The sequence below is a fragment of the Anguilla anguilla genome, chromosome 5, assembly GCF_013347855.1.
Source record: "Anguilla anguilla isolate fAngAng1 chromosome 5, fAngAng1.pri, whole genome shotgun sequence".
Taxonomy (NCBI): Eukaryota; Metazoa; Chordata; class Actinopteri; order Anguilliformes; family Anguillidae; genus Anguilla; species Anguilla anguilla.
Genome location: NC_049205.1, coordinates 44,746,768 through 44,764,555, shown reverse-complemented (window position 1 = coordinate 44,764,555; position 17,788 = coordinate 44,746,768). Strand labels below are relative to the sequence as shown.

The 17,788-nt window shown below is 43.6% G+C and overlaps 2 protein-coding genes across 11 annotated transcripts in view; one reads left to right on the top strand and one right to left on the bottom strand.

The window, feature by feature from the left end:
• Positions 1-8,450, top strand: part of LOC118228383 (amyloid-beta A4 precursor protein-binding family A member 2-like) — a 65,313-nt gene extending 56,863 nt beyond the window's left edge. For all 7 annotated transcript variants that reach the window (XM_035419862.1, XM_035419869.1, XM_035419864.1 and 4 more), the window contains 6 exons: positions 2,118-2,303; positions 4,494-4,673; positions 5,024-5,236; positions 5,563-5,682; positions 5,928-6,068; positions 6,768-8,450. In XM_035419862.1, the coding sequence (XP_035275753.1) occupies positions 2,118-2,303; positions 4,494-4,673; positions 5,024-5,236; positions 5,563-5,682; positions 5,928-6,068; positions 6,768-6,839 (912 nt within the window). In that variant the 3' untranslated portion in view covers positions 6,840-8,450. The remainder of the gene's footprint in view (positions 1-2,117; positions 2,304-4,493; positions 4,674-5,023; positions 5,237-5,562; positions 5,683-5,927; positions 6,069-6,767) is intronic.
• Positions 8,451-17,091: 8,641 nt separating this feature from the next.
• Positions 17,092-17,788, bottom strand: part of LOC118227987 (FERM domain-containing protein 5) — an 85,191-nt gene continuing 84,494 nt past the window's right edge. For all 4 annotated transcript variants that reach the window (XM_035419137.1, XM_035419138.1, XM_035419139.1 and 1 more), the window contains one exon: positions 17,092-17,735. In XM_035419137.1, the coding sequence (XP_035275028.1) occupies positions 17,161-17,735 (575 nt within the window). In that variant the 3' untranslated portion in view covers positions 17,092-17,160. The remainder of the gene's footprint in view (positions 17,736-17,788) is intronic.

Here is a 17,788-nt window from a genome sequence, read left to right as displayed (position 1 = left end):
TTCATTTTCATTATGGTGCCATGAAAAGCTGGGAATCTGCACTTTAACTACTTGCGAATTGATTACAAATTTAGAATTGCGGAATACAAAGCCAAATTGAGAAAAAATGCCTTGGCCCAAACATTATGGAGCACATTGTATATTACACCCCATAAAATTCAATGCTCCCAATTATAATATGTCACCACAGTAACTATGCATGGATGCTAACTGCAGCTAACTAGGATGTACAGAAATGTAGGTTCAGGTGTTTCCCGTAGCATTACTGAATTTTTCTCCCAGATATGACAGACTGGTATACACGCCGTGCTGCAGGCATTCTGCAGGTTGGCTCCCGATGGTGAACAGAAGTGTTAAGTCTGAACATCGGTGTGTGGGCTGGCTGGCACCGTCAGCAGGGTGCAGCGCAGTGTGGAGCTGCCCCAATCCTCGCCTCACAGTTGTCGTTTTTTCTGTCAGATTGAACTGTGAGGCTTGTGAGGCTCTGGCAGCTGGTATGAGTGGGCAGGAGAGAGAGAGCGATAACACTTCTTACACACACACACACACACACACACACATACACACACACAAATGCAGACACACACACACACACACACACACCTACTCACACATGCACACACACACACACAGATACATACAAACGCAGACACACACACACACTCACACACACACACACAGACACGCGCGCACACTCGCACACAAACACGCACACACACATATACACGCACACTCCAGAAAGGTAAGCCATTGCAACAGAAGAACACGGTGTAGGGGAGGCCTTCTGATATTTAATACACAATAATAACATGCGGGGCAGAGTATTTATATGTATGTACGGTACAATATAAATGGATGTATGTATTTTTTTTATTGATTCAACACAGTATTATTGACAGTTACTGAGCCTTGCATTTGAAAAATGTTGACTTGGACTTGGAGCAAGAAGAATTGTGGAATTGTGCCTGGCCGTAAGATTGCTGGACGAGATTGCTGATGCCCTCTTCAGAACAAAAAAAAAGAGAATGAAAAGGATGAGAGGAGAAGGAAGAAATATGCTAGAAGCGGCTGACATAAGCGGGTGAAAGTACGAGGCGTTTCCATACCCGCAGATAAAACCGCTGTAGCAGACCGAGGTAATACCTCGATAATTTCTCTCGTGGGACTCTGATCTGAAAGGCAGACGAGCAGACTCGCCAGCACTCCCCTTTCGTTTCCGAGCCCTTTGTTTTGGCTTTCGAAAATCCGCTTCATTAGAAGCGGCGCCTCCACGCCTGACCTGTTGCTGCCCGTGCGCGGCGAATTCAAACGGGGGGATTTCTGCCGCGCGTGCGGCCGCAAAGGTTACAGGCTGAGCGCGCGCGGCGAGGGCAGGCAAATGGGCTAATTAATTCTCCCGGCCGAGTAATGATGTATCTGTCGAGCTCCGCTTGAAATGCCGAGCAGTCTTGTTCTCTAGCTGCTTCTGTGGCCGCGCGTCGCGCCTCGAGCGTGTTTCATCATCCTGTGGAACACGCCGGCTAGAGTCTGAGGAAGGCGTCCGTCTCCTTCAGGACCTGGAATCTGGTATTCAAATCATTTCTTAAAGAAAATTTTATCCAGTATTTTTGCTGTTGTCCTTATGTTTTTTAGGCCTGTCCCATCACTGAAATGCCCTGTCAGTCAGGGAGGGTGTAGACTAGGGCACCTGTCTTGCAGGGAACATGAATTCCACCACCGCGTCTTTCCACTGCACAGCCCACTAGCTTAGCTTTACCCCCAATGGACTGCAGTTCTTTTGCAGCCGATTCAGTCCTAGCTGTAGGCACCCAATGGACCAGAGAAATCACTTGAGTGTAATGAGGTGGGGGCTGACCAAGCCTTCATTGCACATTTGGTTCTGGATTCAAAAAACAAAACTGTTTTAATGATAGATAGAAACTCTTTGCGTGTATATGGCTGTTTGTTCTCATGTTGGTCACAGCAGGTATAAACACGTCTGCAGTGTGATTTACCGTAGCCGGCCCCGGGAGACCGATGTGACTGGACGGCGTCAGGTGAACGGAGCATAAAGGATCGGCGTTCGCCGTACCCCAGGGCGGCGTCGATAACGTCGCTCCCGTGTTGTTGTTGCCTAGGAGACGATGATGGACAACGCCCTGCGCACCATCTCCTACATCGCGGACATCGGGAACATCGTGGTGCTGATGGCCCGCCGGCGCATGCCCCGCACCGCCTCGCAGGACTGCATCGAGACCACGCCCGGGGCGCCCGAGGGCAAGAAGCAGTACAAGATGATCTGCCATGTCTTCGAGTCCGAGGACGTGAGTGCTTCCTGTTTCCTGCGCTCTTCGCTTCCGATTGGCTGCGTTTGAGATCTGTGGGTTCTGAGGGAGGCTTGAGTGTCGTTTTATCAAAGGACAAAACTAATGTCGGGTTGTAGATTACATGTGTCGCATTCTAGTTTGATGTATATGTTATTTCTACATAAGTATGTTCATGTGTATGTGTGCGGGTGTGCATGTGCATTTGTGTATGTGTGTGTGTGTGTGTGCTTGTGCATTGTGCGCAGTCCAATTTTCTGCTTAGTTGCGCAAGATGCCCATTCTGCTCAGATACTCTGCCCATCTATTGGCCACTCTCATAGTGCTGTGGAGCCTGTGAAGCATTGTGCTAAAGCAATAAAAAATATAAGCATGGTTTTTATGTATATATAGCAAAAAGATTATTAAATGAAATGTTGTTTTGATATTGTACAGTACTTGTAGCTCTTGTAAAGCACAATGAAGGGAAAATTAATTCCTGGTATTAAATGCGAAAAGTTTAAGAAAGACTTAATTTATTGAGGCTTAGCAAAAGGAGACTAATGGCGAGGTTTTGAATTTACAAAAGGAATAACAAAAGGAATTTGCTACAAAAGATTTTTCAGGTTCAGTTCTGTCAGCAGAAGTAAAGTGAAAGTAACTTCCTCACTGATATCGAGAATATATATTCTTTACAGAGTTGTCTATGCGTAGAACATCCTGACAGGCCGTGAAGTGGTGGCAGAAACACTCAGGGTGTTAAAGCTGTGCCGTTTACTGTGCCATAGTAGGAAACCTGCCATTTTGACTCTAGACGTTGCCAAGTGTCCTAGAGTGACTGCAATAAAACAGGCAGGCTTTAGCCCTGGGCACGATGGCGTAATAAAAACAGCACCCTCGGTAGGAAACAGAGGGATCAGCCGCTCAGGTGGCTCTTCCGCTAGCCTCAGGTGACCAGGCTGCCTGGCGATGCGGCGCTCAGCTCGGCAGCCTTGGCTCTGATTGGCTGACGTCTGCCCCGCACCGGTCCCTGGGCTCCTCTGCACCTCTGAGACTTCCTCTGCATTGCAGTCGTTCCTCAGACTGTACCAGCCTTAATTAGATGGGCCGATGCTTCAGGAACGATGAGTCAGTGTTTGTGCGTGAGTCACTTAGCCAAGGCTCTTGTTTTATGCTCGCGAGTGTTCTGTAGGTCAAATTACATTTACTTTTAACAATTCCCTGCTGTGAACTATAGATTCACTATTTTAGTTGTTCTAGCAGAATGGGAAACTGGCTTAAGTATAGGTTTTTTTACTGCCTTATGAGAATACTGACTTCCTTTGGCCTGATTTGGACTGCAGGTACAAAAATGGAGAGAAGATAGCATCTCTTTATTTCCGTAATATTTGGTTCTCAGAAGAGAACTTTGATTGGCGGTTACCGTGGAAACTCTGATAACCTTGGCATGGGTCATCTCCATGCTTTCTGCAGCCCTGACTGTTCTTTGTGGTTATCAGTGTGAAGCCTTCTTTTAACTGCCAATCTATGAACAGTGTGACCGGAGCAGTCTCATTCTTCAAGATTTTGAGACCCAGCAAATTCCATTTCCATTTGCTCAGGAAACAGTCACCATGAAACTTCATCTGAACTTTGCCCCCCTTTTCCTGGTTGCGTTGTGCAGACTTCTTGGACTTTATAGAAAGTGGTTGTTGACTTCACAGACAAGGGGACTTTATTTAGATGGGCTCTGTTTTACATTCATAGATTCTTTTTTTCACTGTCAGTGGTGTCAGGGGTAAAAGCCAGCAGCCACTGGTGGAGAAGATTGAACAAATGGTGTTTGACATTGGAAAGCAATTTTGGCTCATTTCTGTGATTTTGCACAGAAGTGCATGCATATAAAAAGAGATTTTTAGTAAACCCTTTTCTGGGTTGAGTGGGTGAGGAGGAAAATGAAGCAAGGAAATCATAACTTACTTATACCTGCTGGGGTTTTTTTTGGGGGGGGGGGGGGGGGGGTTAAATCCATTCCAACACATTTTGTTCACTTCTGTTGTCCACTGAAAGCACATTATCGCGTCATTTCCCCTGGTTTGTGCAGCCAAGTGATGCCCTCTGTCTGTATGAGTTCTTTCCCTCTGTGGCTATCACGGTGAATTGTTTGTCTCCACCACTGAAACATTCTGGTTTACCACTGAAGTGTTCCCTCCTCTCCCCTTCGCACCACAGGCACAGCTTATTGCGCAGTCCATCGGACAGGCATTCAGCGTGGCCTACCAAGAGTTCCTGAGAGCCAACGGGATCAACCCTGAGGACCTGAGTCAGAAGGAATACAGTGACATCATCAACACGCAGGAGATGTACAATGATGACCTCATCCACTTCTCCAATTCAGAGAACTGCAAAGAGGTGAGGGTGCCAGCAAGTGAAGAGGTGCACTTCCTGTCAGGGTGGCACACACACGGGTGGTGTGTGCGGGCATCCTCATGCTCAAACCACGGGCTTCCCCCTTGCAATGAATAAGCAGTTTTTATTGCTTTCCTACTGTGCTGAGACATAGCTGTAGAGCACTTACACATGCAGCTCTGGTCCAGGGCAAATTAGAAGTTGGCGTGAACCCTCTTTTGGAGGAACTGGGAAGATATTTAGGTTCTTTGAAATCTGTTCTGATTCCCTGTCTGTCTGCCTTGTCTCTTCTCTCTGTCTGAACTAACTGCTTACCCCTCTGTCCTCCGACTCCACGACAACCTTCCCGACAGCTGCAACTGGAGAAGCAGAAGGGGGAGATCCTGGGCGTGGTCATCGTGGAGTCCGGCTGGGGCTCCATCCTGCCCACGGTCATCCTGGCCAACATGATGAACGGCGGCCCAGCCGCGCGCTCCAGCAAGCTGAGCATCGGAGACCAGATCATGTCCATCAACAACACCAGCCTGGTGGGGCTGCCCCTCGCCACCTGCCAGGGCATCATCAAGGTACTGCCATGGGTGGCGTGGGTTGGGTGGCATCACATTAGACAGCAGATCATACATAGGGAAAATTCAGCATAAGGAATTTAAGTTCATGGAAGTTATGAATTACAGCTACAGTCTACATCAAATATGTTAGTCTACTTCAAATATACTACTTTGTGTTGTGTGCCATATTACAGAATGTGCTTCTGCCTTGAAGCAAGAACCATGTGAAATAAATGATTGAAATAGAGATCAGCCTGAAATGAAGGTGGAGAATGGTGATTTGTGTTTTTGCTGCAGCCCTGCAATCTATAATGAGCTCTTGCCTATCTGGGTTTGTGCATTAGGGCCTGAAGAACCAGGTCCAGGTGAAGCTGAACATCGTGAGCTGCCCTCCAGTCACCACCGTCCTCATCAAGCGTCCAGATTTGAAGTACCAGCTGGGCTTCAGTGTGCAGAATGGCATTGTGAGTCTGGGGATTAGAGGCCTTCATTTCAGTGATAACATACAGTATCTAAAATCCACAGACAAGAAGCATTACAGTCAGGATGTTTTGCTGGTTGTTTGCTCCCTCTTGTGGCTCATAGTATATTTGCAATAGCGATTGGATTTTGTGCTGCACAATTATTTTCCCTCAAGTGCACTACTAATTGCTCTCTCTCTCTCTCTCTCTCCCCCCCCTCTCTCTCTCTCTCTCTCTCTCTCTCTCAGATCTGCAGTCTAATGCGTGGTGGCATCGCAGAGCGAGGTGGGGTTCGTGTCGGCCACCGGATCATCGAGATCAACGGCCAGAGCGTAGTGGCCACAGCCCATGAGAAGATCGTCCAGGCCCTGTCCAACTCTGTGGGCGAGGTGAGCAGAGTCATACTGTATCACATGAGCACGGCTTGAGACTGTAGTGCTTTTACACCACCGATGCTCCCAATACATTTTTATTGCTACATTGTTCTGTGCACATTAATAGTGTGCGGGTGTTATTCTTTCTGATGTCATCCTAATCTCTGCTAAGCACTTCACTTAATGCGATATACATGTTTTACTAAGCTTACAATCGGTTGAATCCCTGCCTTGATCATCACTTAGGGACTCATGGACTGAGCATTGTAACACATAGTATTGAGCTAAGACAAAGGTGCTGTCTTGAATACAATGTACTGTAAGTGAAACAGCTTTTTTTCATTACCAACATGCTCAAATTATGTTTCTGAGCTCTGACAAGCGTGACACAGAACAGAGCTTAAACACCATCCTCTAACCAGTGAAATTATGTTTCTGAATCATCATGTGGTCTGCGAGGATGTTTACTATGTTTACAGTGATCCTGCACATCAGGGGTGGCAGTCACACACAGACATGGGGATTTATAGCAACTGGTAGTAACCCCACAATAATGCTATGCAGCTGAATTGCAGAGACAAGGCTGGCATTTGTTGAAAAATGTGTTCATTTTAGAGACCATAAAAGATCAGAGGCTGATTAGCAAAAGGAATGTGCATTGCAAACCATGTGCCCTGAAGAGATGTTTGTGCCTTTTCTTCTCCCGTTGTCCAGATCCACATGAAGACCATGCCAGCAGCCATGTTCAGACTCTTAACTGGCCAGGAGACCCCATTGTACATATAGAGCCTGGGCGGACTCTCTATCACACGCAGAGCCATAAACAGCCGGAGTTTACACACGGTCAGGGGCGGCCAGACGCCGGGCCCCCCAGGGCCGTGGAGGAGACCACTCAAGCAGGCCGAGAGCTCTCCTCCAGTCTCCATTTCCAGCCGTCTCTACTTTTTTCCTTCTTCTCTGCTTCTCGCGTCGCTAAAACAGGGGCTCGCCATTCCTCCTTTCATCGGCACTAACCAATGTACTGACACAATAATTTACAGGCTGTAAACGGGAACAGAGCTGATGACGTGGACGTTATTTATTTGTGCTGTCTGTGGGATGTAGGTCAGGTTAGACAATGTGGAGAGGATGAGTGAATGCATTATGGTTTATTTTTTTATATGCATTATATATATTTACATGGTATATACTGTATATTCCTATTTTTCTGTTTTTTCGTTTTTATTGTTCTGTTTAATTCTAAATGTAAATACTTTTTTTTCTTTTTTCTTTTTGCTAATGCTGATGGGGTTTGTCGAGAAAGACCAGTGTTGTGATGTACATACCGACTTTACCAGCAGGTTTTCATTGTGGGAAATGTGGGTTCCTATACAGTTGACATCCCAGATGTTGGACTATGGGACATTTGTAGATAATGCTTGGAACCCATAAACTCACTCCAGATTTTGAATAATCATCTGGCCTTTTTTCCCCTTTCACCATGAAAGTCTAAAGATACCACTATACTAAACATTTAGCGATAGAGAACTTTAGGCCTGTGTTAATACTTCAGTCTAAATATTTGGCAGTAAAGCTGAAAGGATGTGGAGACATTGTTGTGCCTTCATCATAGTCCAGCTTGATTATAAAATGGATTTGAAGGGCAGCATTTTTCTTGTGTGTCCATTGTTAAAGTAGCTCAATTTTAGTAGCAGCCCAATCATTTAGATTTGGTCATTTGTGAATCTTGCAAATGGCAAGATTAACTATTATATTATGCCATATAATTATGCATTTTAGGGTTTTAATAGAGAAGCAAAGAAACGATTTCCTTCTCAAAGCAGTGCTTTTTTTTTTTTTTACTACTTACATCGGACAGGGTTTTGTTCCTCAAAGTTTTAAAAATCAAAAAAAGATAAATCCCTTAAAGATTAACACACACATTTTAAGTTTGTCGTGGAACTGAATCCAAAACATTATATGAATACATGCAACTCTATTTTTAAAAATATTAATATTTTTTTGTTCCTTTGTGTTTCCTAGAGAAGCTCTGAAATTTGTTTGAGTGGATTGTGAATGTAATGTACTCTTAGAACTGTGTCCATGACCATCTGCAGTATTAGAATGTGTGTACATAATGCAGACCTTGTCTAGTATTGTGCCCTTTTTGGAATTACTGTTAGTCACTGCAAACCTTTTTTCCCCAGTTACGTTGGGCCTTGGGGTAACAATTCTGATTATAATAATGAAATAAAATACACTGTGACTAAAGAGGCCTTACCATAGAGTAATGCTTATAAAAAATGTACTAAAATAAACATTGAAAAATAACAATACAATAAACTTATTACCTGTTTGCATGCAGATGAAGATAGAAGACAAGTCATTCTGGAAAAATAATAAAATAAGTAAACCAGACTTTTGAAAAATGTTTTTTTCTTTTTTGAGTTGTTTGCCATTAAATGTTTGGTGAAGCTGAACTTCAGCAGTGTTCCTGTGTGTCTACGTAGACACTCTGTTCAGACATCATTTTAGTAATAAGCACAAACATATGATATTATGAAGTTATGTGCTAATTGTGAAGTGTTTATCTATGCAAACCTTACCATGTAATGGATAAGAGAAGAAACTGAAATGTAAAAGAGTGGCCTGCTGGTGCATTGCCTACCCATGGATTTACTTTATCTTGCACACCTTGCAACTTTAGACAACAAAACAAAGAGAGCAATAGACTGGAATTTAAAGGAAAAACAAAAGTCTGAGATGGGGAGATTGGGAACAATTGTAAAAAAGGCATGAAAGGTAAGAGGCAGATTTGACCTGTAATTTAACAAAGCAGTTTATCTGTTCAGGTCTTGCAAAAGTGAATCACCCCATATAGCATTTTTAAAAATGTTCAAGCAGAAATCTAAGGTATACAGAACATTAGAAAGATGCTTTTGTTCAGGACGGTTGTTATCTACAGATAAGCCATGCAAAACCAAATAGAGAATTGGGTACTTTGTACTGTTCAAAATACACTGGATTTTATTTAAGGGTTGTTTAGATAGCCATTACACCCAGCATTGTTGCACTGAGGGAGCACAAGCTGTTATTGGAAGATGCCAACTGTTTGAGAAATGACTGCCTTTTATTGCAGAATATGGCAAGCATCTGATCAATCTTATTCAGTAGTTTGACGAGGAGGCAGAATTTGTAGCATAAAAATGAAATTTGAGCCAATGATAAATGCATATCAAACACTTACCCAACAGGTTCACTGCATAGATAGGCTATTAGCTCTGCAGATGTAAGGTCCAAATAGGTAAGGATCACCCTCATTGATTACTTTATTAAAGACTATATTGACAATGCAAAACTGTCGAATCACCTCCTGAATATAGCATACCACACCACACAGATGGCCTTGCAGATAAATCGCTTAATGTATGCGGTCACACAAAAAAATCAGTTCAGTAAAATGAATGACTGCTAACAGCCTGCAGGATCTTGCCTTACTGGGCCTCCCTGCTTAATCTTGAGACTAGTGTGGAGACCATGTCTTTAATGGCAATCAAACAAAGCTGATTGATGTGTGCCACAATCTCGATCTCAGCCCCATTGTCCTCACCTCTTCCCTGCACCATCATTTTCAGGAGATGGAAGGGGCTGGATTGTCTTCTAGCCGTTTGCCTGCAGGATTGACTCAGCTGCTCCAGGATTGAGAGAGCTCTTCTACAGGCTGCTCCCTTTCAGAAAGATCATGCAACTCCAGGAGGATTCCACTGAGGTGTCCTTTTCCTCTGGGGCCTCTCTCACTAACCACTTGGAATCTACAGTACCTCGTCCACATCTATGAGGACTTCACTTTTACTACACCCAACTCCTGCTACTTCAACTTCTGTTGAGGATCCTGCCCATGCTGGTTCAAGAGCACATGGTCTATTCAAGGCAAGGTATATTCAAGAAGCCAGAAATCAATTTATGCTATAGAACTGATAGACTTGCTGCTGTCTACCTGAGCTAAAAGCCAAAAACGGCCAGGCATTCACAGGTGCTTGATTTTGGGCCTCCCCTGGATGGTATGATTGCTCTAATTGACTAATTAGTTTATAACGTACTCTGTGGAAAGGATGACTCCGAAACTACCTACTGATGTCTGCGGCCTACTCCTTCTGACCACTTGCTCTTTGATGAGCCTCGTGGAAGTATGTCTGATGTTCCCAAACCCACTCATGCACTGTTCCTAGGAAGCAGCCTCTTCCACACTCACATAAACTGGCAGGTTGGGGGACTGACTCACATCAAGAAAAAGGGTGTATACCAAGTAGTAGATTTTCATGTTGTAAGTAAACACCACTTTTGGGAGATGTTATACTCACCTCCTCTTCTTGGCTGGTGGGAGAGAGGGTTGTATTGGTACCTACCTTGTATTGGTAATTAGTCACCTCCCTTTCTCACCAGCCTACAAGACAGCTCTAAGCCCTTGGTGGCTAGTGTTTCTTTTCAAGTAGAAATGCTTGGACAAATGAGCATACCCAAGCACTGGGGCTGATACAAGCTTCCGCTTCAGAGTTTTAAATGTAGACTCACAGCTCTGGGATTCCAGAGCTGTGAGAAGAGTACCCCTAAGGTGGATTTGTGTGCTTTTGGAAAGGTCAGAGCGGAGAGAACATGCAATGAGGCAGTGAGCTGTGAGAAAGAAATCTCAAATCATCTATAATAGCCTGCAAAGCCCAGGAACAATTGCAATTGTGTTACTGTTCCAGGTCACTGCTGTTTCAACACAGCATGGATTTTCTCAGGATCCGTGGCAACAGCCCCTGCAGAGATGACATGGTCAAGGTATGATATCGCCCTGAAAGAGGGAATATTTGCTTCACTTCACCTTCAGGCTATATTCCCTGAACCAAGACAACGCAAGCTGAAGACAAAAATGTTGCTCAAAGGAAGAGAAAAATACAACACCATCATCCAAGAACAGTAACAATGATTGGAAATGCTGGCCTCCTAGAATTCTTTCCATTGGCTGTTGAAATGCCCCAGGGCTTTTGCACAGCCTAAAGGGTATTCTGCTGAACGCATAGAGCCCAAATGCGGTTTCTGTCTATCCTTTTCAGACACCACCTGGTTGTAGCCACTGGCTGAATCCAAGCTTGAAAACTTTTGGGCCCCACTCAAAGCATCTAGGAATTCCTCAATCATTGGAAGGGGGTAAGCATTCTTTTTTGTCTTCAGTTACCCTGTAGTTGACAGTTTTAGGCTGTCATCTTTCTTCTTTGCAATGACCAGTGACACCCTGCTCTACATCCTGCTTGAAGTGGGCTTTTACCTCCTCACACTGACTAGAGGGCAGCTAGTTGTACCGTTGCCAAAGTGGAGCATGATCTTTGAATCTTATCTCATACTTTGAGATAACTGTTTGTCAGAGAAGTAAGGGCGGCTAAACTGCAAGGCACGTAGGTGTTCAGCTATGGCTTGCCAGTCTTTAAATACAGCTTCCTGTGAACACACCCATTCCTGTACTTTCCCAGGCCATTCCTCTTGAATTTACACCACCTTGGACCCTCCTGCAACAGCTACATGTTAGCTAGCCTCAGTTAAGAGTAAATGTGAAATACATGTGCACAGATCTTGGCACTTTTCTTAGCCATCAAATCCAGAATGACTTGCATCTGGACTTCAATATTTGAAATGTACTTGCAGTGTATGACTGTTTCCTCTAGATGACAATGTGGTGCAATAACCTGATATCTTAGTTAACAGCAAAAACATCACCAAGGCATCTTTAAACATTTTAAAATGTTTATTTCAAGTTTTAAATTTCCATGGCACCGGTTACAAGGGACTATCAGAAAGAAACAATATCTCATACTGTTTCAAATGGAAGGTTTCCTACAGTACAAATATGGTTTTGGAATGAGTAAGACTGAACAGGAGCTGGATTTGGCACATAAATTTGTATATATATTTATATTTATATATTAAATAAATTAACAGCAATCTCCAAATGCATTTCAAAAAGATGCAGCCATGAATCAGACTAAGATAAATACAGGAAACGCCTACGGATACACTTGTACACGCACACGCATATCCGTGTGTGTGCGCTACTGTGGGAGAGAGTGGGAGGTGAAAAAGTGACAGAAGCACAGCACATTTAGTATAAATGTGGTATAAATACATGAGATTTTTTCCATCCACTGAATAACACTGAATGACCTGACACTGTAATACCAAGTCGTTTTTAAGGAAACAATTCATCATTTCATCTAAACCAGTAATGTTCTTGCAGTCCCTTTATCTGGAAAGCTTTCTGTGAAATGGTGGCATCTGGAGGATAAATCTAAGCAACACAGTTTTCCGGAAACAATGCTATTTCCAGGTCCCACTGCTAAACAGAGAGATCCATCTTTTTAATGGCTTTCACCTTTTCTGACAGCACAGCTTTTGGTCTATGAATATTGCCTTCTGTCTCAAACCCACAACCAGATAGGTACCTCAACATTCCATCCTGAACAACAGGAATTCTAGAGACCAAGCTCCCCATACCTCTCATGGTACAGGACAGAAAATCCTCCTGGCTAAGCCTAGCTGGCTATCTACACCTTGGCTCAGTACCTCACTGCAAAGCTGATTCTGTGTGTCAGTTGATCAAAAGCCAAGTACAATCAAAATAACCAGTTCAGATTTCAGTTTATTGACTGATCATTTTCCTGACTGTGAATGATCATTCATTGCAGGACCCAAAGTATTACACTAAAGATTTATTCCAAAGTGTGAACACAGAGATGCCATTGTCCACATTTATGGTATACAGTCGCTGCCTACATTGCTATTATTTTTGCTATTCTAAATTGATCAGTGTTCACCACCTTGCAGTCTGTCAAGCACTAAGCAAATTTATTTGAAACTCTGCAGTTGAACCCCTTGTTTATTCACTGTATGAATTATTCCAAATATATCCAAATATGACTGCTGAACAAGCCCAACTCTTTTCACTGCCCACTCAAAGCGAAGTTGATGTGTTAAGCTGCTGGACTGAAGTGCGTGTGGTTTGACGGAACTGTGGCAAGATGATGCTAGCCCAAAAAGACTGGAGACTTACAATGTGTGTGCAGCCAGTGCCCACAGCCAGAAGGACTGGCATTCAAGTAGCATGCCCCATTTGCACCTACATCCACAACAAACAACAAAGCTTGTTTGAATCTAAAAAAGGGGGAGGTGACACTACCAGGAAGTAACATGACTCCTTTTGTAGTTCTTTTCAGCTCTCGCTTGCCTGGATGATGAGTATAGGTTGTTTTGTAGAGGAAAGGCCTTGGTAGCATGGGAAACGCTCCTTCAGTCCCGTGTAAACAGAACCATACCAAAGGTATTTGTAATACAACAATAGAAAACTTACATTTGCAGATTAATTTCCACAAAGTATCAACCTTCAAATAGACCTTACAATCGGATTACTACCGGTAAATAATAATAATAATAATAATAATAATAATAATAATAATAATAAAAGTAATTCAGCAGCTATATTGAGTTCAGACATTTTATAAATAATAACACAATAAAAAAGTATCCCTAATTCAACAGAATTTTAGAATGTTCTCACTACTCTTGACATTCAATAATCAACACATCACAACTTCCAATTTCAGAAAACCATATCCAACAGTTTATGGCCTGAGGCTACCCATACGACATTTTTTGTTTTTATAATTATTATTGTTTATTGCTTGCTGAGTATTGCAGTCAAAACGTTGTACATTTGTTGATAGACCATTTTTATATGCTGAAGCTACATAATGCTGTTACAATGTAAATGAGTACAATGCAGACCATTAATTCAACACTGTAATTATTCATGTTCCCCCAATCTAATACTAATTACCATCACCCCCACTTAAAAGAAATAAAACCAGTCAGGAGCCACCCTGATTTTCTGTCCACTTCTTTCAGTGCACACAGCTAGGCCAAAAAGAACGAATGAACAAAAACACTTCACTGCAATTATTCTGTCTTAAAATATATTTATATGGTTAATTGTTCATCAACCAATGAAAAAATAAAATGAAAGTTTTCAATCAATTAATTTTCTGTCAAAAGTTTATGGTACATTTTTACTCCTTGAAGATGTTTTAAATAAAGTAAGTGCATGCACAAGTCTGTGGATGGCAGACCATGCATTATTCTCATAAGGATTTCAAAAACTGTTTGTAGCCCCAATGGCAAAGGCCTATTTTAAATAAATTGCCAGTTCCATGTCAGGAAATCCGGGTTCAAAAACCTTGTCACTCAAACGACACCTGCATTCAGATGCCTGTCTCACACCATCCCACAGAGAAGTGGGCATGGCCCACTCGGAGTACTGAATGAGGGGTGGTATGTTGGAGAGGGCAACCCATCAGTATTGTCCCCAACGGGCAATTTGTGTGTAGCATCAATGAACTCACCTGCCAGTCGCTACGAGAGCAGCTGCACCTCTCTACCATCAGCGATGCTAATGCTAACAGGATGTGAACTTCAATGTCTCATCAATGCACCAGAGAAGCAGTCAATCAGCTTAGGCATTAATCAAGTAACCCATTGCAGGAGCCATGAATGCCTAGTAGAAATGGACATTTGTGGGTTTTTTTTTTACAAGGCTATCCACAGAGGACTACTGTGATTGATTCCTGGGGCTCAACAGCCATATTATTCACTGAAACAGCAAGGCTTTGGCCATTCACATTCTGATGGACTTTTGATTTCAACTAGGACAATGAGCAGCAAGACCACACAATACCACCTGTCCTGGTCCAAACCATCGTGCATATGCATGGGTAGTCACAAGCTCCATAAGCCACACCCATCTCCCCAAGCTCCACCCCTCCCCCTTCTTACAACCTATGTGCCATGGTTATTTTCATTTATCCCATACCCGTTCTCTCTTGATCTTATTAAAATAAAATCATTTTAAGAAATTTGAAAAATAAATTAATCTAAATTTTTTTAGTCTAGGGATTCACAATATCGGTTTGATTTTAGGTTTACGTATATACATGCATACACACACACATACATTCTCACATGACGAATTTGGGGGGAGGGGGTCAACAACAAAAAAACAGGGTTTTTATCCAGAATCTTCAGTTAGGAACTGCTTCCTAAAGCCGGACCACACAAGCACTGTTCTCACCTCTGAAAGCAGATCAAAGAACACTGAGACCGACACAATATGATGTACTTCAGACCTGGGTCAAATACGTATTTGTTTTGGATTCAAATACTTTTTTACGCTTTACCGATCTTGTCTGGTGTACTGGAACCAATGAAATACTCTCCAAAAGTGCAAGCCCTGCCTGGTCATATTGGCAGGCTCAATTACACCAGGCAAGATCAACAGAGTACAGAAAAGTATTTGAATCCAAAACAAATATGTATTTGACCCATTTGGTCTGATGTACTTGGATTTAATAATTCTTCATGTCCGTGAATTGAGTCTGCCAAGCCTCTGAACACAGAGGTATCTTTGGTAACTGAACGTGTGTGTGTCTGAACAAATATGTGGGTTCTCTTCTTTCAGCGTGAGGTGGCACAGACATGAGCGGTCAGGGAAACTGGATAAACACTCAGGGCCTTCCATTCCATTCCCATTTTCCCCATAGACACTAAGTCTCACCTCAACCGTAGAGCTAAAAAAGGTATAATTTAATTTTCAATAATAAAATAACATTTCAATTCTGTTAAAATATACATGGAAAAGCTGTCAATATATTAGGAAATAAACTACTTTGTACAAAAAAGTACAGCATTATTACTGTTGTACTAGTAATTAATCATGGTATTATTCCCACAATTATAAACGCAAGAGCATAGTCAACATGGAATTGAAAGCCCAAATTATTATTTCATTTTACATTGAGAAAACCCACCAATTTCACTGTTCTTAGAGTGGTAGTTGGAATAAAACCAGGATAATACATTACTCAAAACCAAATCAAGCAAAACAAATGCACTCTTTACAAAAGGCCTTTAAGGTTTTTTGTTTGTTCTGTTTTAAAATCAGAAAATTATAATATTGCACATCTATTTAGACTGGATCTATGGGAGCTAGTGGGTGTTTTCAAGAGGTTGACCATGAACACGTCTCTACTACCTACTGGCATTGCTAGGTCACATAACATTACACCATTGTATCTAGTTTAATCCTTTAAAAAACTCATTATTTAAAAATCTGAACTCTACTACACAGCTTTCTAATGCTTACACATAATTGAAATCCTATGAAAGTATAGCAGAAGCTTTTTGAAATAAGCCAACTAATTCATGACCATTTTATAAATAAAAAACACCTTAACCACTCATCACAGGTTTTCAACACTGAGGTTCTTTAAAAAAATCTGCTTCCTCACAATACCTTCCTCTTTCCAGACAATTACCCCTGTCGTCTTTGAATACAACGCTCCCTCAAATCCACAAAGCAAATGTCCACATGAAACATCTCTGCTGTGATGTCACCAAGGCAGCCCAGAGAAAGCCACCAGCATTGTAAGGGCTAACATGGACGTTACGTCATCGCCACTGAAATAATAAAACAGGCAATGTCTGTCTTATAAGTCCCCACTCATTTCTTTCTATGGTAACTCAACCACTTCCTGCCCATCTTGCTTTACTTCCTTCTGTCCCAAGTGAAGTACGATTTACATTAAAATGAATAAATAGAAAATAAAGGCATCGTTTTCCTTGGGTTGTAACAAAGTTTTAATCCTGTGTCGTTTTCATTGCTTTGATGTTGGTTACATGTCTTTTTTTTTTTTTTTTGTTTGTTTTACATTTTATTTATTTTTTTGTAAAAATAAAATACCTGAAATGACCTGAAATTCCAGAGAAGAAAATAAACAAAGAAAAATGTCCTCCTCTTGCTTTGTAAAAAAAGGGCTGGAGACCCAGGATGAGGGGGCTTCTCCCAGGAGCGTGCCCAGTCGAGTACGTGGCGTGAGTCTGCGGATGGTTCGTGATGGGATGGGACGGCCCTCCGTCGCTCGCTCGCTCGCTCGCGTCGTCTTCTCGAACCCCCCGAAAGGGGGCCGGGGGGGGGGGGGGGGGGGGGGGGGGGTGAGGGGAAGGAGAGGAGGGGCGTGGCGCCTCACGCCCAGGTGTCTCCGTTTCACTTAATGAGCAGCCCGCCGAACCAGCGCAGCTTGCAGGAGAGCCACCGCCGCAGGGGGCAGAAGTACTCGTAGTGGAACTGCTCGAACTCCGGCGTCTTCCGGATGTCGCGCAGGAACGCGATGTCCAGGTCCGACTCGGTGAGGACGATGAGGAGGAGGAGCAGGGCGAAAAGGAGTCCCAGGGTCACCAGGAGGAGCCGCAGGACGCTCAGGACGAACTTGCTGACCTGCGTCGCCTCCCCGGACGAGGAGGGGCTCTCCCCGTGGCTCGGGGCCGCGCCCGCCGGCCCGAACTCCGCCACGTCCCCCGCCGAGGGCGTGCCCGCCTCAGACTCCTTCTCCTCCTCGATGCTGCAGGGGGCGCCGTTGATCTGGCGGGAGATGGCCAGCTCCAGGCTGCGCTCGGCCACGGGGGTGGGCAGCACGCTGTCGGAGGGGCTGTAGGCCTCGTCCGAGATGACGGCGGCCGCCTCGCCCGCGTCCGCCCCGCGCGAGCGGGGCATGAAGGAGTCGCCGTGGGAGACGGAGCGCACCGGGGTGGAGTGGGCGCTGTCTCGAAGGGACTCCAGGCCTGCACGGGGAAAAAGGGGAGAACAGAAAAGCAGAGGGTTTGTGAAACATTCT